The sequence below is a fragment of the Plutella xylostella genome, chromosome 7, assembly GCF_932276165.1.
Source record: "Plutella xylostella chromosome 7, ilPluXylo3.1, whole genome shotgun sequence".
Taxonomy (NCBI): Eukaryota; Metazoa; Arthropoda; class Insecta; order Lepidoptera; family Plutellidae; genus Plutella; species Plutella xylostella.
The window spans coordinates 7,028,548-7,053,608 of record NC_063987.1 but is presented as its reverse complement, the minus strand read 5'-3'; the positions used below and the strand labels follow the sequence as shown (position 1 = coordinate 7,053,608).

Below are 25,061 nucleotides of genomic sequence, written 5' to 3'. Positions count from 1 at the left end.
GTCACATATTCTCCTCGGCCATTCCTCAGAGCCTGAAGACAAAAGTCTTCAACTAGTGCGTCCTGCCAGTGATGACGTATGGTGCAGATACGTGGACACTGACGGTAGGACTGGTCCACCGATTTAAAGTCGCTCAGCGTGCTATGGAGAGAACTATGCTTGGGGTTTCTCTGATGGATCGTATCAGAAATGAGGTTATCCGTCTGAGGACTAAGGTTACCGACATAGCTGTCAAAATATGCAAGCTGAAGTGGCAGTGGGCTGGTCATATCTGCCGAAGAACCGATAACTGTTGGGGTAGACGAGTTCTCGAGTGGAGACCAAGATCAGGCAAACGCAGCGTGGGACGCCCTCCTGCCCGCTGGACTGACGACCTTAGGCGGGTGGCGGGTAATGGGTGGATGAAGAAGGCCGAGGACCGAGTGTTGTGGCGCTCCTTGGGAGAGGCCTATGTCCAGCAGTGGATGATTATTGGCTGATGATGACACAGCATGTGTAAATATATTTTTTACATTCGCGATTACGATGTTTTTTAAATTCGCGATTCAACTATTTAAGTTATTTAACTATTTAAGTTGAATCGCGAATTTAAAAAAAACTTCGTGTAACTTGCTATATATATTTTTGTGAGTATCACTAAAATTTTACTTAATACCTACTTAGTTTTGTCAAGACGGTTTTGTTATTTTTTAAATTTAATACTAAAGGGTTTTGATAAAGTTTACTATTTGATAAGCAAAAATATACTTACTAATTATTTATTCATGCAAGACCAAATTAAAATTAACAATTCCATATAAAAAAATCCACCACAGGTTTCGTCATTAAAATCTAAAAGTACATAATTTCATCCGCGACATGCTTCGTCAAGTTAAATAATTAAAATAGCCCGCCCCAGGACGCACCCGAGCCAAAGGTTCCCATGACGCTGGCAGCATTGCCACGCTGCACTGCGAGGGAGATCCTCTGCATCAAGCGCCCCAGAGCGCTTGTCATGGCCTCGATCCCTAAGACGACGCCCTAACTCTTTTATGAATGCCCTGCCCTGTGTTCCCCAGACCCCAGTCGTCTCCAACGCTAGAGGAACGAATATGTATGAGGTCATGAGTGCGCGGTATTTAGCGCATTTCTGCCTTGCTGCTGCCTCCGCTGCGGCACCGGCTGTTGCTGCAGTGAAAGCTACGTGCGACTGCGCAAAAGTGCAGACACATGTTGCGTCCCACAACAGACATCGCCAAGTCAAGTTAAATAATTAAAATAGCCCGCCCCAGGACGCACCCGAGCCAAAGGTTCCCATGACGCTGGCAGCATTGCCACGCTGCACTGCGAGGGAGATCCTCTGCATCAAGTACGCCCCAGAGCGCTTGTCATGGCCTCGATCCCTAAGACGACGCCCTAACTCTTTTATGAATGCCCTGCCCTGTGTTCCCCAGACCCCAGTCGTCTCCAACGCTAGAGGAACGAATATGTATGAGGTCATGAGTGCGCGGTATTTAGCGCATTTCTGCCTTGCTGCTGCCTCCGCTGCGGCACCGGCTGTTGCTGCAGTGAAAGCTACGTGCGACTGCGCAAAAGTGCAGACACATGTTGCGTCCCACAACAGACATCGCCCTCTTTCCCACGGCACCAGCGTTAGCCCATCAGGACGCTTGCCATCGGTACGAGACAGGCCGGGTGGCTCAAGCACGCTTGGAATATTCGCAGAAGCAAGAGCCCTCCGAATTATGTCATTTATGGAGTGGTGACGCGAAAATCTGCCTGCACTTCTGACGCAGTACAACCCGTGATGCCCCTGTGCATCCACCCACGCGCCACACACGCAGCGATGCGGTTCGCATATATTGCAGCCCAAACGAAGCGCAACTGCCACGCGCAGGGAATCGTTGTCTAACAGTGTGCCTAGTTGGGGTGAAGGCAACGCATGAAGCCACAAACCAGATTCGTGCTCAGCAGCTGCCCGCAGTCGCGCGAGCTCTGATCCCACACTCTGGCCGATGAGCCCGTTAAGAGTAATCTTACAAATCGGCTCATCCCATGAGCGCTGACACTCCGGCTGCTGAGGCACATCGCTGGCAGGACATCGAGCCCTCCACAAATCCAAAGCCTCCTCCGCATAAGGGATCTTAAACTCGTCACCATTAACATTCAAAATGCGAATGACGAGATCAATCACCCCGTACGAAGAGGCCAAGAAAGCGGGGAGCTCGGTGTCCTGCAACCGCCGTACGCCTAACCCGCCGTGCCTGATTGGGAGCGCCGCTTGATCCCACTGAGGAGGCGTCATCTCAATGTTGATGATGCACTCCAGGAGCTCCTTTAAAGCCTTGTCATATTGAGAGGCAGCCTCCCCATGCCTCCACACCGGTGCGGTACGTAGGGAATACGTAAGCCTTGGCATAGACAGACTACCTCTCAATATTGTCAAGGCAACGTGGGCTGAGAGGTGTTTTAGATGGGGTTTTGTGGCCAATAGAATAGAATAGAATAGAACTTGGACATCAGTACGGCTGGGATACCCTCCGGAAATATACTTACTTACTAATATTTGAAACTATGATTTGATTACATTTTCGTATGTTGTACTATCGCATGTGCAATAAACCTGAGGTCAAGTTATGAATGAACAGGTTAGCAGTTAATTTATTACATGCATATTTCAAACAGCTGTATAAGTACATTTCAAAATATTAATTTCACATTGTATAAACCATTCATTATGCTATTTTAATTACCTGCTATGATATTCCATTAATCTGGGCAGTCAACATCGCAGTTTGATTTACTGTAGGTTTTTGCTGTGTTCATAATATTTTAAAAGGCATGGTCAAAACTACATTTTAAAGTTTATTTGTTTATTATTAAAAAATATATTACAAGTTACAAAGAGTAGGTACAATATTTTAACAGATTTCAATCAACCGAAAGCGTAAACTGTTTCCATCGAGCAACACTACTCCAAAACATAGTTCAATAAGGCACTAGTAAAACCTAGCTGGCAAGTAACGACAAGGGGTCACTCTAGTTAACGAAAAACGTGGCCTCAAAGCGCTGCTGCGCTAACCACGACCAGATTTCGTTGTGTTAAACGTATAGATTGCACGAAAGCTCTCGTAAATTTTGTTTGTCAAGAGGTGGAGTAGCCTTCCGGCTCCAAAAAAGGATGGTTCGTCGCAGCGTTTCATTCTTTCCCACTAATTGGAATGTCTTTGTACCTCACTCAGAGTAGTACGAGTTGCAGCAAAATTCAATTTTCGTTCTTGCTCTGTGCAAAAAATTGCAAGAACAAACCCGGCTACTTCTTTGTGTTCGAGTTACTGCAATCAAGGGTGTATTCGACACGGCTGGAATTTCTCGACTGCTTTTGTTTTTGACTGGCTCTTGGCGACAATTTGTTACGACTGCTTGATTTTCGGTTGTTGGTAATCGGTGACCAAATTAAATAAAGATAAAGTTTTTTCCACAGTATAATTATTATTCTTTGTTATTCGTCGGAGAAATTAGTTTTCACTGTATTAGGAAGGTATTAGGTATTTGCATTTCAAACCCTTTTAATAGTTTTTTTTCAATCCCTTATCTCATCGGAATGTACCGATTAACAAAATGATAGTTAAATAGGTACTTTTTTATCGTATAAATATACAATATTCAGATGTTTTTTTTAACAACTCTCTCCGTTCGGAAAAGCTTGTCTTGTTGTATTTGGAGATTACTTGCCTTTCGTTCATTGCAAAATGGCCCCTTTTATTAATGCTCTATAACGTGCCACTGACAGGCGACTTTAAGGGCCCGTACAGGGTGACGTGCCGCGCCAATTTTGGGTTTTCAATGCTCTTCACACAGCACACGCAGTGACACGCACACATGTAAGTTTGCACAGTGGGTCGATAAACTTTTACTCGCCAACTTTATTGACAATTATGTTCAAGTACATTTTGGGTGATTTTAGGGTAAGTAAGTATAATTCTTACTTACACTGGTAAGCACCAGGAAAGAGTAGAAATTAATAGGGGTGCCACTTTTCTCCATACTCGGAACCCGATTAGATTTCTAAACAAATGTGGTATTTACTTGTAGAAAGGTAACTACAGGTATTAAAGTGTAGATAATAAGTTATACTAAGGGTATACTAAGCCGATAGGGGATGACTCAAGGGGTCATTCTGAACAACTTTAGTTCCACGAGTTTTGCAAAAACGCGAAAAAAAAAATTCGTTTTCCATGGTAAAAAGTCACGTGTCAACAAAGTTTCTATGATAAAGGTTTTTTTTTTGTTAATTTTTAAAACTCGTAGAACAAAAGTTCAGAATCAGTCTCACTTGTTTTAACCCGACTGCCGAAGGAGGAGAGTAATGTTTTTTGATTGTATGTATGTATGTTTGTAAGTATATTTTTTGGTGGCAGAATAATATTTTTTCATATTTTTAGAGTTTCGTACCTCAAAAGGAAAAAAGCAACCGTTATAAGATCTCTTTGTTGTCCGTCTGTCTGACTGACTGTCTGTCACTGCCCTTTTTCTCAGAAACGGGTAAAGATATCAAGCTGATATTTCGCATAGATATGAGGAGTACCCAAAAAAAATTGGGGTACTCCCTCTCCCATACAAGTAAATTGGGGCTGATATTTTTTCCGGTTATTTTGATGGTGTAGGTAGGGTATCGTTGAATAGGTCTTTTAATATAATAGGTATAAAAAAAGGTTAAAATATAATTATTTGGCTTTTACCCTTAAATTTGGGGACCACACCATAGACAAATCCTAATTTAAAAAATGATTTCAATAGATGGCGTGATTTTATGTTGGGTAACTCAGAATAAGAAGTGATGATATCTCAGAATAATAATGGTTAATGGTGCTATTCCGCTGAGCATCGAAACCGGTGGGACGCTAATGAAAAGTGGTCATGGAAATGCACCATGGTAGACCCTGCTCCTAGAACAAGGCATGAGTTTGTGATTTGTGTGCGTGAAAAGCGAGGATGGAAACTTTGAATATTTTCTTGATTTTTTTATTGATGCAATAACATATAATTAGTATTATTCTGAGTTACCCACCGAAGTCACCCCGTGGCAGGTTGACTAGATAGGTACTTTTGCAAATCACGCCATATATCGTTGTTTTTATTAGTGGCTACTGTCTATAGAAGAAATTCCGTCATTGACAATTTTACGTTACGATTGAATTTAGTAAACCCAGTAAACCTAACTAATCCAGAGGAAACCTAAAATATCTTTCTCTCTCTCTTTGAAAAACATACTTAATAGCCCAAACTCGATTCTATTCTATTCTCTGTGGGGGTGTAAGTACCTGCACCTGGCTCTCTCGAGTGGAACCTTTGTGCATATCCCCAAGATCTAAACTGCCTTCCTAAGCTTGAACCATTTCCCACCACGCTGGTCCACTGCGGGTTGGTGGGTTCACATATCTAGATGTGCTAAATCTAGATATGCAGGTTTCCTCACGATGCTTTCCTTCACCGTTAGAGCGATGGTATACATTGTACTTAAGTTAAAAGAACTCATTGGTACATGTCAGCGCCGTGATTCGAACCCGCATCTCTTGCGTGAGAAGCGGGCGCTTACCCGACTGAGCTACCACCGCGCCCAAACTCGATGCTTTTAGCTATTAAATCTTTGAAATAAAATTCAGTCACCTCCGTGTTACTGCCCTCATCAGATCCTCACGAGACCATGCCTCAACCAGCACCATGAGACTGTGTTTTTGAATCCTAACCTAATCTTCCTACGTATTGTCATCACTTAGATCCATTCACTATATTCCTGCTCCTCATCCCAGGGCCGTGGGGACCGGAGGCACGTCAGCTTTTTAAAGACATCAGCAGCAGACTAATAGAAGTCTCAAGGGACCCTAGGGCTGGCACTTACCTATAACAAAGGCTAAGCATCGCTATATAGCGGGGTAACGCGGCCAGCGTCTTCTTTTTAGTTTAATTTTAATTTTATATTAGTTAGTTTTAGTTAGGCATTAATAATTATAATTTAATCAAGAAGTACCATGGACTTAACTAATAAAAAACATTATCATTTAATTTATTGAATATAGTATAAGAATTATGCTTCCTCAATTTCAAATCAAATTATGTTGGTGTCATAAAAGTTGAAAAAGTGCAATGACAACCAATGTGCATTGATTTTGTGTCTGTACACAATTAGATCGCGAGCTGTCAGTGCCGCCTAAACCGACGTGACCCTTCTTTGGAGGCCACCGGCCGACTGAGTCAAACGTCGCTTGTGTTTATGATTTTATAACACAGAAAGCCGCCATAGATATTTGTATGAAGATTTGAGGGAAAAAAATTGCTCAAGTTTGGGATTAATTTACACAAAATAGGTGTGTGTTTATTAAAAAACAAGGTATTTAGCGCCTAGTCCAAGCATTTATCTTTATAATTTGATAAGAATCATATGAAAATTCTTGATAATTACGACATAGTTGTTACAATACGGGAGTGTGATTTACTGGTTTTTCGTAATTAATTTACAGTTATCCATAAGCATTTACTTAAATTCGAATGATTCAGCACCTAGCTAAACTCTTCGGCTACCTGTGTGATTTTTTTCAAGGCTGTAGAGCATCATTTACTACATAATTCTATGACAATGCCAACCCTCGATTGCCTATTGCCGACCCTTAAAATCGAATGGTTGAGAATTTATTCGCAGGTGAGACCAGAGACCTCTGAATAACCCTTCTGAGATAACAGGCGTGAGTTGAAAACCTTTTTAACAATTTAAATTAATGTTTATCTAAACGGCCAAACGGTGCGGACCGGCAGGGAGCGTGGAAAAGACAAAATACATAAACGAACGATTGTTTTATAACTTTATAAGTAAACTCTTCTTTGAAAATACTTATAACAAATTTTGGAAATAAATTAACAACTTTAAAACTTTCTCTCAAATACCCTTTTTGTTTTAAATGATTATGCTTAATACGGTGTCTACCTTTATTTTATTAACAAATAAAAAATACAGACGCTAAGTATTTAAGTGGTTTACGCATCTTTTATCGTACTCGTATTTGCCAAAGGGCCGATAACCGTTCGAACAGATAAACCAGTTTTAATAAAGACCACGGACAATATCTAATTTCCATTTTTTCACCGGAGAATGTCAAGTTAAGCTCACCCTGTCTATGTTACAATCGTTAGTTAGTTAACTAGGTAAATATCTAAAAGATTCTTAAAGTGATGTTTTTCAAAGGTATTTTCCGTCACATAAAATTTGAGATAACTACCTCTATGTAATAACATAAGGTTTTTATAACTATTAAAATGTATGAAACTAAGTAAATTTTAATGTACATACATACCTACACGATTTATTTGTAAAGCATGAGTGTCTTAAATCTATGCAATAGTTTTAATGTTTATTTTTTTGTTATTCTTGTGAGATTATTTAATTGCACTGTTATTGTACCTAATCGAATTTAATCCAAAATACCTAGGTACAATTTTTTTATTTTAACTTTTATATCAATGAAATTATTTCTAAACTTCTTTTATTTTAATGTGATGATTAATGGTTATACCTATTTGGGAACAAATAAAGACTTTTTGTTTTTATTTTTAGTTTATTACTTAAATATATATTTCTCTCCCCACATTAAAAAAAAACTAAATTATAATACTACAAAAGAAAAGTGGTCAGAACTAGAAACGCAAAACGAAGGAAGCCTCAACTTCGCAATTTACATCTTACCCTTTTTAATTTAACAGAAACACGTCAAAAGAAACTTCCTCAGAGCCGACTATAATAGGAACGTATTTCAATGAATTCAGTTAAAAGTAATTTAAATTCCATTAATGTCTGACAACTTCAGTATGCGTACGGTTACTTTTGAAACCATTTCGGATTATAAGGATTTTGTCGTGCTCGTGGTTATTTCTAATGATATAATAAAAAAATTATAAAACAACAGTTTGTGCAGTACAGTAGGTATAAGTAAAAATGGCGAGTCCATGTAATGGCTTACTCAGCATTTTATTTCGATAAAATTATGCGCGATTACCATAGTAGATAGAACAGCGAGTTAGGGTTGGTATGTCACAGTTCGATAAGTAAAAGTAAACGCAAATATACAGCTCAGAATTTATTTATTTATTTGTAATTTACAAAAACAGTAAATAACAGTCCAAAACTATGTAACAAAAACATGCTAGAGTAGTTTGCTACACAAACATTTGTTAAGGTTAGTAATTATATTTTAAACTTAATTTTAAATCTATGAGGTAACTAATTAAACTAAATCATTAATTAGGTTAGTTCTAATTCTAAGCCTGAATGAGGCCCTATTGCTACGGAGCGACGCTGTTTTCCATATTCTTTTCAGGTTCATGTCTGTCAAAATATGCGGCATCACGGTAGCTTAGATCTAATGTGTGGTCACTGTTAAGGCAAAAGCACAGGTAAGGGAATTTTCATCTATCACCTAGCATACTACACGCTGCGCGCTGTATTCGCACAGCGCCCAACAATCTTGCCTTTGCTTTTCACTCCTAGAACGGTCAGAAAAATTAGTATTATAAACCAGTATTTTTTCCTTTTAAGGCGGTTTTCAAGAGTATTTCGTTACAAAACTGGAATGAACAAGCGAGGTGGCAGGCCACCGACACCGCGGTATATCACACCAACTTTACACAGAATTCGTCTTCAATCGATGTTTTCAGGTCGGTTTTGTTGTTGGGAATTCAAATTGTTATCGAACTCGTTTACATAAATATCTCCCAAGTTTTTGAATTAGTATTGTTGAACCATTTTGTTCCGTTTGTTGGGGAATTCACAAAACGTACCTGAAATACGAGTAAGGTGTACTTTGTAAGTTAAGGCATTTTTTGAATTTCTTTAAAAAAAAATAATGTTAAATTATATTTGTATGAATTACATTGGAGCTCATAATATAACAAGAAACTGAAGATCAAGCCTAATATAATTTTCATAAGCATTTTCATGGCAAAAGAAACCAGACGTTTTTTCATTACTTAATTTAAACAATTCAACAGTGAAGTCATCAGTCGTCACGTCACACATGGAAATAATTCGTCAACTTGTCACGGTCATACATACGCCAACATAAAAGTAAATTGCGATGGGTGTGACCAGAGTAATGAAGAGGTTTAGACCGTCACTGTGGATTAACACGACACGACACAAACTTAAGCTACATTTTTCCTCATAAATTCCAGTAATAAGTCCTCAATTGAAATACCTAACCTAAAATGTCACTCGTCCTTTCCTATTAAGGGTCAGCAATAGGTAATCGAGGGTTGGCATTGTCATAGAATTATGTAGTAAATGATGCTCTACAGCCTTGAAAAAAATCACACCGGTAGTCGAAGAGTCTAGCTAGGTGCTGAATCATTCGAATTTAAGTAAATGCTTATGGATAACTGTAAATTAAATTCAGAATATGACGAAAAACCACTCCCGTATTGTAACAACTGTGTCGTAATCATCAAGAATTTTCATATGATTCTTATCAAATTATAAAGTTAAAGGCTTGGACTAGGCGCTAAATACCTTGTTTTTTAATAAACATACACTTATTTTGTGTAAATTAATCCCAAACTTGAGCAATTTTTTTCCCTCAAATCTTCATACAAATATCTATGGCGGCTTTCTGTGTTATAAAATCATAAACACAAGTGACGTTTGACTCAGTTGGCCGCTGGCCTCCAAAGAAGGGCCACGTCGGTTTAGGCAGCACTGACAGCTCGCGATCTTATCGTGTACAGATACAAAATCACTGCACATTGGTTGTCATTGCACTTTTTCAACTTTTATGACACCAACATAATTTGATTTGAAATTGAGGAAGCATAATTCTTCTAGTATATTCAATACATTAAATTAAATTAGATAGTGTGCAATATTCTCGTGACATTAAAGTCTCGTAAAGGTCTGATGAGGAGCAGGAATATAGCGAATGGATCTAAGTGATGACAATACGCACGAACATTAGGTTAGGGATCAAAAATACAGTCTCTTGGTGCTGGTTGAGATATGGTCTCGTGAGGATCTGATGAGGGCAGTAACACGGTGGTGGCTCAATTTCATTTCAAAGATGTTTATAGCTAAAAGCATCGAGTTTGGGCTATTAAGTATGTTTTTCAGAGAGAGAGAAAGAGATTTTATTTTTCCTCTGGATGTGTTAGGTTTACTGGGTTTACTAAGTTCATTCTGTTAATGGCATCAAGTTGTTATGTGTTCATAAGTAATAATTATTTATTAACAAAATGCTGTTGGTTCTCCACGAAAATGTAAAAATAAAAATAAAATAAATAAAAATAAATTCGTAACGTAAAATTGTCAATGACGGAATTTCTTCTATAGACAGTAGCCACAAAAAAAACAAACGATAGATAGCGTGACTTGAAGATAAAGATACATTTATTCGACACATAGACAGCAACAACAAAAAAATACAGATTTAAAGAAAACAAACACATACTTATACAAAACAACAAAGAAAAAAAAGGATACACATCAAAATAACTGGAAAAAATATAAGCCCCAATTTACTTGTGTGGGACAGGGAGTAATATAATATTTTTTTTGGGTTACTCCCCATCTATGTGAAATATCAGCTTGATATCTTTACCCGTTTCTGAGAAAAAGGGCGGTGACAGACGGACAACAAAGAGATCCTATAACGGTTGCTTTTTTTCTTTTGACGTTCGAAACCCTAAAATTAATTAAAAATATTATGCTGCTACCAAAAAATTTTACTTACTTACAGGTATTGAAAAAGCGGTATATAGTACTAAACAAATTATAAACAAACAAAAAACCCGACTGCACGCTAAAAATATGAAAACAAGTCCCAATGTTAATGGAAAGTATCGTAGGCGGGGACCAGCAGAGGGTTCACCATTTAGCTGAATGTTACTTAGAAAACGGCCTTGAGTGGCGGTCAAGTTGGTCCCCGCCTGCGATACTTTCCATTAACATTGGGACTTGTTTTCATGTTTTTAGCGTACAGTCGGGTTTTTCGTTTGTTTATAATTGTATTTTTTTATTTGTAACTTTTTAGTTGTTTTTATTTTATGAAATTTTACGTCAGTAGTTCATGATCATTTTTTATTTCAATAATTTTGGTGTTGTTATTTAAATACCTTCAATATGCATATTTTTATAATGTGAAAATCAAGCCCTTTCATTTGATACCTTACACGGCAAAGTTGAATTATTATTTTTTCGATCATCACGTTATGTCCTCTAGAGGGCGCTATGTACATTTTAATAGAACGTCACATAGCCTATAACCATCGCGCCATCAATACGCTTCTAATAATACTTCATACATAACGTGACCATTTATTTTTTTTATCAAAGCGGGACTCCTGCGGAATTTCATTTTTTATATTTATCTAAACATTTTGTAAAGTTGGTATGTTTAGGATACCTAAGTACTTACTATGCTTTTATAAATACACCAGACGGGTAGGTACACTAAATAAATCCGAATCACTTTTTTGCGAATATGAAAATAACGATTTTTTTAATTATGAATTTCATAGTTCTAGTTAATTTTAGTCTAGTTAAGTTTCCGAATAATAAAAAATTACGAAAAGTTGATAAACCAAATTTCAAACAACAGATTTATTAAAATGACCAAAGTAAATTTTTCGAATGTTATAATTTCGATGTTTTAACGATTTTTTACTATTTCACACACTTACTTTCTTTGTTCACAAATAAAGAATTGTTTTTTTTTTGAATTGACTATATCGAATTATTTAAATAACAAATCCCGAAGTTTTAATATTCCGAAAATACAAATCCCCGAATGTAACTTAGTTAAAAATTTAATTTATTTTTTTTTGTTTGCTCGGCTTTGTTTTTCGACATCTTTGTGCACTTAAACGCTCCTCCTCGCTTTGCTCGTCGTCGCACCTATCTTTAGGTTTAGGTCCTAAGCTTTTTTAAGTTTTTAGATTAGTTTTAGATTAGTTTTTAGGTTAAACACCGTAAAAAGCCGAGCAATTGTTTTGCTCTATTGTGTAACTTAACAACAAATAGTTTTCTATTTAACAATATTTTTACTCCGCTCCGCTTTGTTTTTCGATATCTATGTGCACCTAACACGCTCCTCCTCGCTTTGATCGTCGTCGCATCCTTAGGTTTTGGTTCTAAAGTTTTTGAAACGTTCATTTTATTTTTGACAAAATCACGAATTATCATATTTTCGGTCCGGATTTGATATTTTGGTGATTATAATAAATCTGTACCTATTTTATTTTTCGTAAACTAAAGTAATCGTATTTTTTAACGTTCGTGTATTTAACAATCGTAATAACAAACCTTCGTGATTATTATATTTATCTAAGTATTCGATTTTTATAAATCTATATTTAAAAAATTGTTATTGCAATATTTTGATAATTAGGTACATATTCGGTGTTTCAAATTCTGAAAATAGTTTTTCAGAATTTTTGGGTGTTCTCATACCAGACGCTACAAAATTCTTAAACATCATACTTTGATTTTTTAAATAATTTGAGTAGTTTAATTTCAAGTTCTTATCAATAGTGCATGTTATCTTATTTTCACATTCATAAAAGTTAATACAGATTACTTTTTTGGAAAACATGTACTCCCACGCATTTCTTCTTTGTTAGAAGAGCGAAATAAATTTATATACACGATAGAGCAAGAGGGAGTCAATGATTGTCACTGAACGAAGTTACTCGCGGAGTCGTGGTGGAACTCGGACTCATATTACTCTCCCTATAGTCTATGTGAGTAAGTGATAAGAAGATAAATAGTTGTCTCAAGTGATTAAAAGAAAGAAAGGAAATATGGGATGAAGTTACAAAATGTAGGTAAATTAAATTATCGTTTGGTCTGTTTAAGAAAGCGGGACATTTTTGCCCTCGCGGGGGACAGCGGGACGGACAGCTTGAAAGCGGGACTGTCCCGCCCAAAGCGGGACGTATGGTCACGTTACTCATACATCAAAATCTATCAAGCCGTTTAGGCTACAGGAGGGAACAAAGAAACAGACAAACATACATACATACAATCAAAAAACATTACCCTCCTCTTTCGGCAGTCCGGTAAAAAGGAGTAAGACAGGGGGTCATTCTGAACTTTTGCTCTACGAGTTTTGGAAATTAACTTTGTTGGACATGTGACTTTTTACCATGGAAAACGAATATTTTTTTTCGCGAATTTGCAAATCTCGTAGAACAAAAGTTGTTCAGAATGACCCCTTGAGTCATCCCCTTTTGGCTTAGTATAGTCCTTTTTCGACACTATGTATTTACTTTGCTTTGTCGTCGGGGTTCAGTTGGCTGGAGGATGCCCGAAACTTATTATCTACACTTTAATACTTGTAGTTACCTTTCTACAAGTAAATACCACATTTGTTTGAGAAAGCTAATCGGGTTCCGAGTATAGAGTAAAGTGGCACCCCTATTAATTTCTACTCTTTCCTGGTGCCTACCAGTGTAAGTAAGAATTATACTTACTTACCCTAAAATCACCCAAAATGTACTTGAACATAATTGTCAATAAAGTTGGCGAGTAAAAGTTTATCGACCCACTGTGCAAACTTACATGTGTGCGTGTCACTGCGTGTGCTGTGTGAAGAGCATTGAAAACCCAAAATTGGCGTGGCACGTCACCCTGTACGGGCCCTTAATACTATTCCAAGATGGAAAGACTTTCGGAAAGATCAAAGAATTTTATAACCATAGTTATTTTTGCAGAACTTATTCAAATGCTTTACAGCCTGTTTTGAAACTATATTCATGCATCCAATCCAATATCAGAATTGCACAAGTACTAAACCATTTTTGTATCTAAAAACACTACATTAATAATAACGTAACACAAAAAAACTAAAAATCCTTACAACTTATCAGATAGGTACTATCAACAATGAGAAGGGATGGCCCTGTATAATTTCTCAATTGGAAACAGTGACTTGGGCTTTCTTCGCTACGTTGATTGACGTTACACCTACGTTTCCAAGAAAGAAACAAATTGTATAGGTACGGACATACCCTCACAGCTTATTCACACGGGAAACCGTATATATATACGCTTTACACGTTTTTAAAGAAAGAAAGAAAGAAAGATAAAACTTTATCTGACACTGAAAGCAATCATATTAATTATAAATTATATATAGAGGTTATAGTTAGGTATAAATTTGCTGTCCTGTTTTAGTAGGCGTAGCGTAGACGTAAATAAATAGGTATAGTGAAAACTAATTAAGACAGTATATACGTGTATCAATAAGCATAAAATAAGTACAACTACAGCTACCGCTGCACGGGTTCGTTATGGACTTTGTTAACGTCACTATATCGCGATTCGCCATAAATACGGCGGTTTGATTGGTGGAACGCGTCGATACCAAACCCGTGTAGCGGCCGCAGGCTAGAATTTTGTCAATAACCTGTTCAAAACTTTTATAAACATACATACCACTAAATCCTCAAGTATAAACTACTTATAGTTAAACTTACAAATACGTAGTGCCTAAAGTGCCTATCTCCAAATGAGGTTTTGGCGACAGTACACCTCAAATCCTATTTAGCACAACGTGCCATATTTGTCAACGTGCAGCCACATGCGGCGTTGCCAGGCTTATCTGGAACATTGCCAACGTTTCTACATACATAAAAGCAGGCTCACCCACATTGCAATTTAAACGGGTTTTTTTCGCTGTTGACATAAACGGGATAGTGGGGGTTTACGTTGGGATGCACGGAAGGAGTCTGTTAAGCGCCGTGTGACGTATCATCTGAGCTTAGATTCTTTTGTCACAAACACAGTTGTGCGACCATTATGCGACCGTAAAGCTGGATTCTTTCCCACGAAGGTCTAAGAAACGTTTTTTTTTAAAGTGACGCTCTTGTTGCTCGCACTATTTTAAAGCAAATAAATATATAAATTGTTTTTGCACTTCCCTACTTTCTGCTCCCACCTTATTTCAGGTTGACTAATAAAGAATGTTTTTAGCATTAATTTCACCTGATTGTACAAATACTCCTTGTTAATTGAAAATAGGACTAGGCCTAATCCCTTCCTTCATTGGACGGAGACCCGTGCCCCAGCAGTGGGGACGTAATGGGTCGTGATGAATTGAATAATAAAAGTATTAATCATAATAGTTACCATCTTCTATCCGTTGCAAAGTTAACAATTGTCAGACTCTATAAAATTAGTATGTATGTATGGACTATGGACAGAATACGACAATACAAACACAGACGTATCATTCCGACAGTAATATTCCCGACAGTAGCACAAAGGTGTGTATGTAGGTGCAAAAGTCCCATTTATGTCAAATTAACTTAAAAGGGTTCGATTCTCTGAGGACACCAGTGTAACAAATGGTCAGAATGACGAGTGTAAGTTTTGATCGTCTACGTAAAAAAAAAATATATATAAGTACTCACGAGAAATGAAAAAGTTGTAGTGACTATAGCACCAAATTACTCCTAAACGAAAAACACTATATTAAAACACATTTAACAGCGAATCATAATATTACCAACTAAAAAGGTAAATAGGTATTTTGATCAAATTATAAATTCATTGTTTTTAAATTTAGTGAGATTCGGTGTCGACATTTTGTAAGTGGAACTTATTCACTGCTCGTGTGAGCAAATATATTTTGAACTGTGTACGTCGTTGCGCACTTGGACACGTCATGCATCTTGTTTACTTACCCGATACGTAAATACCGCATACTAGTTACAGTAGATAGATAAATATAAGTGTTCTACATTCTGCAACGTAAGAATATGCAAAGTTTTTCGATTGCGTGAACTGTCAAAACTAACGTGAGTTTACTACTTTGAATGTATTAGCGAGTGCACGTGGCGGATTTGTAGCAGCACGCTACGACCAATTACATGCAGTTCAACCTTAGTTCAACCAATCACAGCGCAGGACGCATGATTTGCCAACCAACGATATTTTAATATGAACGTATGTTTTTAATCTAAGTTGCTACCAATTTCAATAACTATATATATAGATGACTAGTTACTACAACTTTCTTGCGATTTTGACAGATAAAAGTGTAGCTTAATATTTTGTGAACAGCTTTTTTAGGCGTCCTGCGCTGCGCTAAGCTTACCTGTTTGTGTTGTGACAATCAATACCTACCTATGTTACTTGGAATTATTGTTATTAATATAGACAAAAAATATTAAAATAGGTAGGTAAAGGTATATGAAGAAAACAAATGAACTGGAATAAAAGCTATATTTAAACCCAGACGTACAAATTACCTGTTCCATGTCCATTCGATCAATGGTTTCAATTACGTGGGATCGGGCAGGAAAGAAATTAATAAATTGGTATGTCGTCACCGCTTAATTAATAACCAGCGTCAACTTTAATTTCCCTGGATAATCATTTCGGTAAAATAAACAAATTTTTCATTTAATACAACCCCTTACCAATTTAATTAATATCGCACAGTGTACACCCACACTGTTTTTAGTGAAAGCCATGGCGACATAAATTTGTATGGCGAGTCCATTACAGCAAAAATGTTTCAATATTATTGTAAACGGAAGAAATATAAACCAATCGTCATTCTAAAATTCTTAACATCATTATGCGAAATTAAATGTATTATGGTCTTTTTACTATATATTCCAAATATCAAATTGGTGAGACTTTAACTAGAACAAGAATAACGAACACATCATTAAAATATTATTTATACTTAATTAAAATGTATATACTCTATCTACAGTTTCATAATTTTCTTCATTCAAACATGCACTCGTTAAACCTTAGAGAATACAAAACAAGAATGTAAAATACGGATGAGATGCTAATTGGAACACAGTCTCATTAAGCCGACAAACACACAGACAAACACACAGATACATTACATTAATTACGCGGGGGATTCGCCACACCTCATCCTAGTATTAGCTCTTTGCGTGACTACATGATGCTTTTGAGTTGTAAATGATAGTGGCGTTAAAATGAAATTTAGGTTAAGGTGTGCGGTTGTTTACTGGTTTATAGAGTGGAGTTGGCTATGTGGGAATCCATATGTTCGTATACAATATGTGGGAGATACGTGACCTTATAGGCAGAGACACGGCAAAACTTAGGTATAAGGGTGATTCTTCGGGGACCGTATTTTCGGCGGCGTTGAAGATATCTCTGTAACTAATTAAGATAATGACACGTAATTTTTTTTCAATACAGTCTAGCTCTATCTCTATTTGTAACCAATCTATTTTTTTCAGAAAATGCTGTTTCAGTACTGAAAAAAAATATTTGAAGTGTGTTATTCTGATTCATATAGGGCGTCCGTTTGCCAGCTTCAGGAACAAAATGTTCTGTATCACATTTCCCTTTTAATTTATTAACATAAATTAAAATTTTATCAAAGGGAAATGAGATTTCCTTTTATAAAAAAAATATTTAGTACTTATAAATACGTAAGTTTTTTTATGAATCAATAATTAAGGAGTGTCCAGCATGTGGTACTGATTCATATGTCGTAACATGTTGATGACCATACTTGGTCATGTAGTGGCAATGGGAGTCTGGCTATCCGATCGCTAGAAGCCAGCTCTCCAACGCACCAGCCAGTAGATGGAGGTGCTCCTAGTATGCTTACATCCAGGTGAAAAGAAGGTCAATGTCTGATTCATATGGTATTGGTTCAGGTAACCTTATGATTAATATTTCTCCTGTAAAAATTCTGTTTTCTGAGTATGATTCTTCAATGTGAGTTTCATGTAATGCTCTTGGGTTACAGATTTATGAAAAAAATATACAACACTATAGTGTGAATGTATTATGAACTACTTAAGGTTTTATGCAAAATCCTGATTCATATGTATATGATTCATACGGTAAAAAACCTCATCCTATACAGGATATTCCAAAAGTTTACGTCATGCCTTGGAGGGCTGATAGTACAGCTTAGGAGTGACCAGAAAATCGCTATATGACTTAAGTAAAATGTCGATAGTTTTTGAGATATTGACACTTTTATAAATTTTATGAAAATAGTCGCCCCAGATCAGTTTTTTGCATGTCACTGGTACAAAATTAAATATTTTAAGTTTTAATTTTATTTTGCGTGACCTTCTATAGTTCTTCTATGGATGACAGTTCAAGAAAATTACGAGAAATGCTGTATGTTTAAAACAAAGATGGTTTTCCATGATGTTCTTTCCTCTGTTTCTGATTCATATGGCAACAAAAAATTGTAACGTCAATAACTCAAAAACTACTTGATAAAAAAGGGTGCCCTTTCCAATTATATGTTATTTGCTATATCTATTTTCATATAAACATACGATATAGAGCTAAATATCAAATTTAAAAATGGCCATATAAATCAGACGAAGAATGGAATTTCGAAGAATCACCCATAACATCCCTCTTTTGTGGAATTATGTAAACTGAATTACTATTCTTTATAAGAGTACAATAATAATATAATTATTAAAAAATCTACTGCTTTCACTTCCCAATAGTACACGAACTGGGTTGTTACGGAGTTCCCTAACAATAATAATGATCTGATACTTTCGCCATTTTCTCGCCGTGCTCTTTACAAAATCCACTTAAACTTTCGTAATCCTCCGCCGCGACACCACATACTTAAATCTGTTAGACAGAGAAAACTGAGGAAGTGCTTTCGAATAAATTAGTACATTGGATATTTTAGTTTTTATTGCGCTAAAATTAATTTTTTTTGCTAGTATCGTATAATTTGGATAACGCTTGTTTTTAATTAAATTTAACTATAGGTAGTTGCTGGCCTGTAAAACGCTTTAAAAGTGAAATAAGTCTATAAATGTGTGTAAGTATAATGTATATTTTAAAAGTACGTTTCGGGACTTAATTTTTTTTTCGCGAAGTTTTCAAGTTCAAATCTGTATTGTTGTTCGTTAGAAATTATGGTTTGAAACGGGATTTCAACTTAGTTTTAGGCAAACCCCGTTCTCCCAGAAACACTTGCTCAATTCTATGAGCTATCTTTATTCTATTTTATATTCTTTTCTTTCTACTTCAGTATAATAATGTAAATTGTTCTTCACTTTCATATTTGGAATGAGGTAAATTGCCCAAAACTTTAACTTTTACGATGGTAAATATGCATAACATAATAAATATTTTAAATTAAATTCAATGCTATAAAATGAGCATATAAGTATTGCTGAATTTATTTGATATTTTCAGGTTTCAAGTGTCTTCATCATTAAAATCACCCCCCATTAATCCGTTATCATTGATCACTTACCCGAAACGAAATTTATATCCACAGATTACCCGTACATTATTTACCTCTGGGGTCTTCCTAATTTACTACCATGCTCCCCTTTAAACGTATCTAGGAAATGTATATCTCTGGGTAAAATTGATCATGAAATAGTCCAGGAGGCCATGCTACGATTAGCTGCAAATAATAGACTACATAACATCATAAAAGTTTTCGACAAAACAACGAAGCTACTTAAAGAAGTACCTTAGGTTTTGTTGGCAAATTTTCGACTTCTTCATTTAGTGCATGTTGCTCGCTTGCCAACAAAGTCAACTTTTATTTTTCTTCATTTCTCAGTTAGTTACAATTAAAAGTATACAGGATAATGCATAAATGGTATACTGAGCCAAAAGAGGGTGACTGAAGGGGTCATTCTGAACAAGTTTTAATCTCGAGTTTTGGAATTTCGCAAAAAATTTATCGTTATCCATAGTAAAAAGTCACGTGACCAATAAAGTTTCCGATTAACGTACAGGTGCACGGATATCCAATGCCTATAAATCTAACTACATACGTATATCTGCAGCCGCTAGTTGTAAGAACGCATTTCTACACGTATTGATTACTTAAATCAAAACTGCAACAGGCTCCGGGTCTATTACAATCGTCCGATATATCATCCCCGGGTCAGTTGACATCGTTTACGTTGTTCCGAGTTCATCTGACCACAAATGTAGGGTTAAATTATTGCGGGGCAAATATTACAGTTGTGTTAACCAGTGTATTGTTTCGCCATGGTTCGGGGATTTTCCTTTTATATTGTGAATTACATTATTTACGTTATATATACGTACTTAATAAACGAAAAAATTATGGTTTTCGATGAATACACTTGTTATTGTCCTTATTAAAGATGTTTTAATAAATTGTTTCTTATTATTTAGGTCAGCGGTTAAGCATTCTTCGTGAAGCTAAATCGATCTCAAGGTATAAAAAATGTAGTATATGCATAGTGCACGTTAGAGCAGTGACAAGTAGGTAAACGACAATTCGTAAGGCGCTAGAAACCAATATGGCTGCGCGATGTAACGTACGTAATTGTACGAACGTTAATGATTATCCCCCGAGAATAATTATTTTCTTGCGTACTGTTCTGTACTGTTATGTAGTCAATATAATATAGCTTGGCGGCGCCCACGTAGTACAGACGTTATTTTTGTTCTACCTCTATGAAGAAGGTTTAAGTTAAAGGTTTTAACTGGCCTATCCTATCTTTTAAAATCATTGCCACTAGAAATTTCCACATTGCCGGAATTTGCCCACCGTGCACCGCTCAGAACAATGAAGCTTCAATATTTGTACGTGCAAGAGAATAGGAATATGTTTCCGTGTATTTGATAACAAATATTATATAGCTCGCAATATCCTCCTATAAATTCTAAAGGCGAGCGTAATGCAATTCTTTTTTTGTGTTCTTTGCAGCTCTATAAATAAATTTATTATTAATTACATGCTAGGTATATTAAATTATAAAATGTATATAACTATATATTCTGCAAAGCTTTGTGCAGGAATACAAAATATACTTTCAATCATTTGAAGACACGATCCGATAACTCTCTCAGACAAAGAGAGCTAAATAGGTTAGGTTTAGATGAAGTGTTTAATTGTAGTGTGTATTGATCATGTTGCTGTTTATGTGTTGAATAAATGTTTTCTATTCTATTCTAAATTATATCCACGCTTGGCAGGTAGGTTGGAGATATCAAACAGTAAATACAAACATTTAACACCCAAGACCCGGTACTTAACAATTATCTTCCCAAGCAGGGAATCAAACCCTATGGCACAGAAGTCAAAGTCACTAACCACAGTGGTTAGTAGTATTTACGCCATTCGATCTTCATGTTGCAACACAGTTTATATGACGGGGCACAGTGGGTACAGTGGGCAACATTATTTTACCTCCGATTTTCGATTTGTTTTATTGGTTCATGGGTAATGTTACCTTGAGTGTTTAAGCCATATTTTATGAAAATCGGCCGCCGTTTAAAAGTTATGCAACTTTTAGTGTTGCATATCGGGGATTTTCACTTTAACACATTCGAGGGTTTTTTCGTGTCGCGCAACAGTAGGCATTCTGAAACCAGTCCTCGAAAAGATTTGGGAGACAGAGAAGATACCCGAGGAGTGGATGAAGGGGGCAATCGTCAAACTCCCAAAGAAGGGCGACCTAAGTGACTGTAGAAACTGGCGAGGGATCACATTACTGCTTATAGTGTCCAAGATACTGAATGCCATCATCCTCTACAGAATCCAAAACCGGGTACGAGTAGATGAACATCTTAGGAGTGAACAGGCAGGATTCCGCAGGGGAAGAAATTGCACGGACCAAATCAACACACTCCGCATAATTCTGGAAGCATCAACCGAGTGGCAAAAGGCCCTTTTCCTGACATTTGTGGATTTTGAGAAGGCCTTTGATAGGGTACACCAGTCAGCGATATGGGATACGTTGAAATATTTTCACGTTCCGAATAAAATGCGAAACCTTATTAAGGAAGCCTACAATGGCTACACTTGCCAAATAATCCACGAAAGGAAGCTGAGCGATCTAATAAGCCCCAATATTGGCGTCAAGCAGGGCTGCATGTTATCCCCACTACTCTTCATCATGATTACCGAAGTAATTTTGGATATGATGGAGCAGAATGGCAAAGGAGGTTTGGATTGGTCCGATGGAACATCTCTGGAGTATCTCGCTTTTGCGGACGATCTTTGTCTTTTCTCCGAAAATAGCGCTGATATGCAAAGGAAACTCAATGACCTCGTCCATTTGGGTAACCGAGTGGGCATGCATGTCAACAGAGAAAAGACAAAGTCAATGCGAGTAATGACTGCGGACCGTACTCCATTTAAAATCAACGGCCAACCAATTGAAGATGTTGACACTTTCACCTACCTGGGAAGTAAAATCACACCAAATGGTGGAACTGACGAGGATATCGGCAACCGCATTAACAAAGCCCGTGGAGCTTTTGCCATGTTAAGCCCAGTGTGGAGGTCTTCCGCATTCCGTCTCCAAGCCAAGAACCGCCTGTTCAACGCGTGCGTAAAGACCGTTCTCCTCTACGGTTGCGAAACTTGGAAGAAAACGGTTCAAACCACGAACAAGCTACAGGTTTTCGTAAACAGATGCTTACGCAATATCCTAGGGATCCGTTGGTTTGACTTTGTCTCCAACGAGGAACTTTGGCGCAGAACACATCAAAAACCTGTAGCAGAAACCGTACAAGAACGCAAATGGAGATGGATAGGACACGTTCTCAGGCGTACTGAAGACGTCCCAAAGGAAGCGCTGACATGGCACCCCGAGGGCAGTAAACGAAGACTCGGCAGACCGCGAGAGACATGGCAGCGCTCTGTGAACAAGGAAATGGGCCAGGCGGGGATGTCTTGGGCGGATGTTTCTGAGCTGGCCCAAGATCGTAAAGAATGGCGGCGCTTCACTTCGGCCTTTTGCTCCCCAGCGGAGATTGGGAATAAGTAAGTAAGTAAGTAAGAGGGTTTTTTGCTATGCGTCCCTGCTCGCTTCTCCCAAAGTTTGCCTGGAAATAAGGCCGCCTATTTTTCTATTTTTTTTTTTTTATATATGTAATTATGTTATGTGTTTACTTTATATTGTACTATTGTTAATGTAATGTTTGTCGTCAGGGTACCGGCGGGTGCGGGAGGATGCGGCGGCATGCACCGCGTGCTGCTACTACTGGCGACGCTCACCGGCGCCGGCGCACCCCGAGTCAACGCCACTGGTAAATATCACGCTATAGTCAACGCCACTGGTACATACCACACTATAGTCAACGCCACTGGTACATATCACATTATAGTCAACGCCACTGTGGTACATACCACACTATAGCCAACGCCACTGGTACGTATACATATACTATAGCCTCAGGGTGGTCACTCTCTAACGAACGAGATTTGTCACGACATCGGCACGCTTGAGCGGTGGTGGCGTAGTGGATAAGGCCTCGTCCTCTCAATCGAGAGACCGTGGGTTCAAATCCTGGCTTTTACCAATGAATTCTTTCAATTGTGTTTTCAATTAAGGAGTTTAAGTACAATAATACCACGTGCCCTTTCGGTGACGGAAAATATCGTGAGAAAACCTACACATCTAGATTCTAGATGTGTATCCTAAGTGCATTGTACATATTCCAAAACGGCGATATGGTTCGCAACCTATCACGTGAGTACAAATGTGCTGCGAAAAGTGGATGGCTCTTGCGAGCCACCTCTGACTACCCCTTTGGGGATTACAGTTGTGAGTGCATGTACATTACATGTACATGTACGGTGGCTTGCTACTAAAAGTATACAGGCGGAGTTTTTAAAATAGCGATCCCTGATGATGAAGGGACCAGCTACATATGGTATAAATCCAAGGACGTGTTGTGTGTGATGTGTATAGCAGTGGTGTTTATGTGGATGTGCTTGAGCAGCATGTGAGCTTGAGATCGCTATTTTAAAAACTCCGCCTGTATACTTTTAGGCGTAGGCCACGCGTAGGTACTCTTCATACATCGAGACAGAGCCGTGGTAACCATCGTGGTAGCAGTTTTGTCTTTCCGAAGCTTCGTAGCTTCGTAACGGCTCACAGCTCTTTCTCGTTGTATTATCGTTCGTCTATTTAGTTTGTCAGACTGCCTGCGCCTGTGTCATAGTTTGCCAAAAGTTAAAAAAATCTCGCATATAAAGTGGCGCCTTGAGGAAAGTATAATGATAAAGTTTTGACAGAAAATGTAGGTATGCAGATGAAAACGTAAAGTTTTATAATTTGCTAACGATACAAGCGTGTATAAATACTTTCTGTTCGAGAGTGGTGGTAGCTCAATCAGCAACACGCATGATTCTCTCTACAAATATGCGGGTTTAAATTCCGTGACATGTACAAATAAGTCCATTGCAATGTATTTACAGGGTATATTCGCATACCTACCATCGCTTTTGAAGCAAAATGTGATATTGATAACCTTATGAAAGCTGCACAATCCATAACTAGTGTGATGGAAAATTATCCAAAATTTGAGTTAGTTAATGGGGATATGCAAGAAGGTTTCACATACCCATGATTTTGGTGCAATAATGCCTTGTACTTACTACACCATAAATAGATTTTTCGCCTTAAGCCTGACTTTGCATTCTTACATACATTCCATACATAGGTACATATTATGAATATCAAAGTTTCATAATGTCTGAGTAATGGCTACCTGTGGGATAAAATACATGCTGTCACTCTCTATTAAATAAAACGGGTCCTCTTGGCCCTATATTAAATACCGTTTTGGCCACGGATCTCTAAAATCCATTTAGAGAAGAAAAGGGCAAAGAAATATCCAAGAAGTTAACGCAGTGTCGATACGGTATAGCGATAAAAAAAATCTTAAAATATTTCATTAAAAAAACAACGTCATTATTTTTCCATTATCTTGTTCTCGGGTTTTTCTCTTATTATTTGAGAATATTGTTCTTTTTACAAGTGACATTTTCATTTTGTGAGCAGAAAACACTTTTTGTAGCTACCTATTATCGTGGACTTTTTTATTTATGTCAACTATTCAGATCTGTTTCATCTATTAAGACGGATTAGACTGTTGCGGCCTTACCACAAAAACTTAGACAGTATCTAACAGATGTTTACCGCTGTCAAACCCCTACAAAATCTGTCAAATTTCGTTTTAAACACTTGTTAAACAGTTTTTAAAGTTTTTTGTGGTAGCACAGTTAGTTTTTAAGATTCTATGGAAGGCCGTGGAGAAAGTAGAG

General features: G+C 37.3%; 1 protein-coding gene across 1 annotated transcript in view; it reads left to right on the top strand.

Moving 5' to 3' along the window:
- Nucleotides 1-25,061, top strand: part of LOC105389270 (hemicentin-1) — a 48,675-nt gene that overhangs the window by 7,566 nt on the left and 16,048 nt on the right. The window contains exon 2 of the mRNA XM_011560360.3: nucleotides 22,941-23,038. Coding sequence (XP_011558662.3) covers nucleotides 22,972-23,038 — 67 coding nt within the window. The 5' untranslated portion in view covers nucleotides 22,941-22,971. The remainder of the gene's footprint in view (nucleotides 1-22,940; nucleotides 23,039-25,061) is intronic.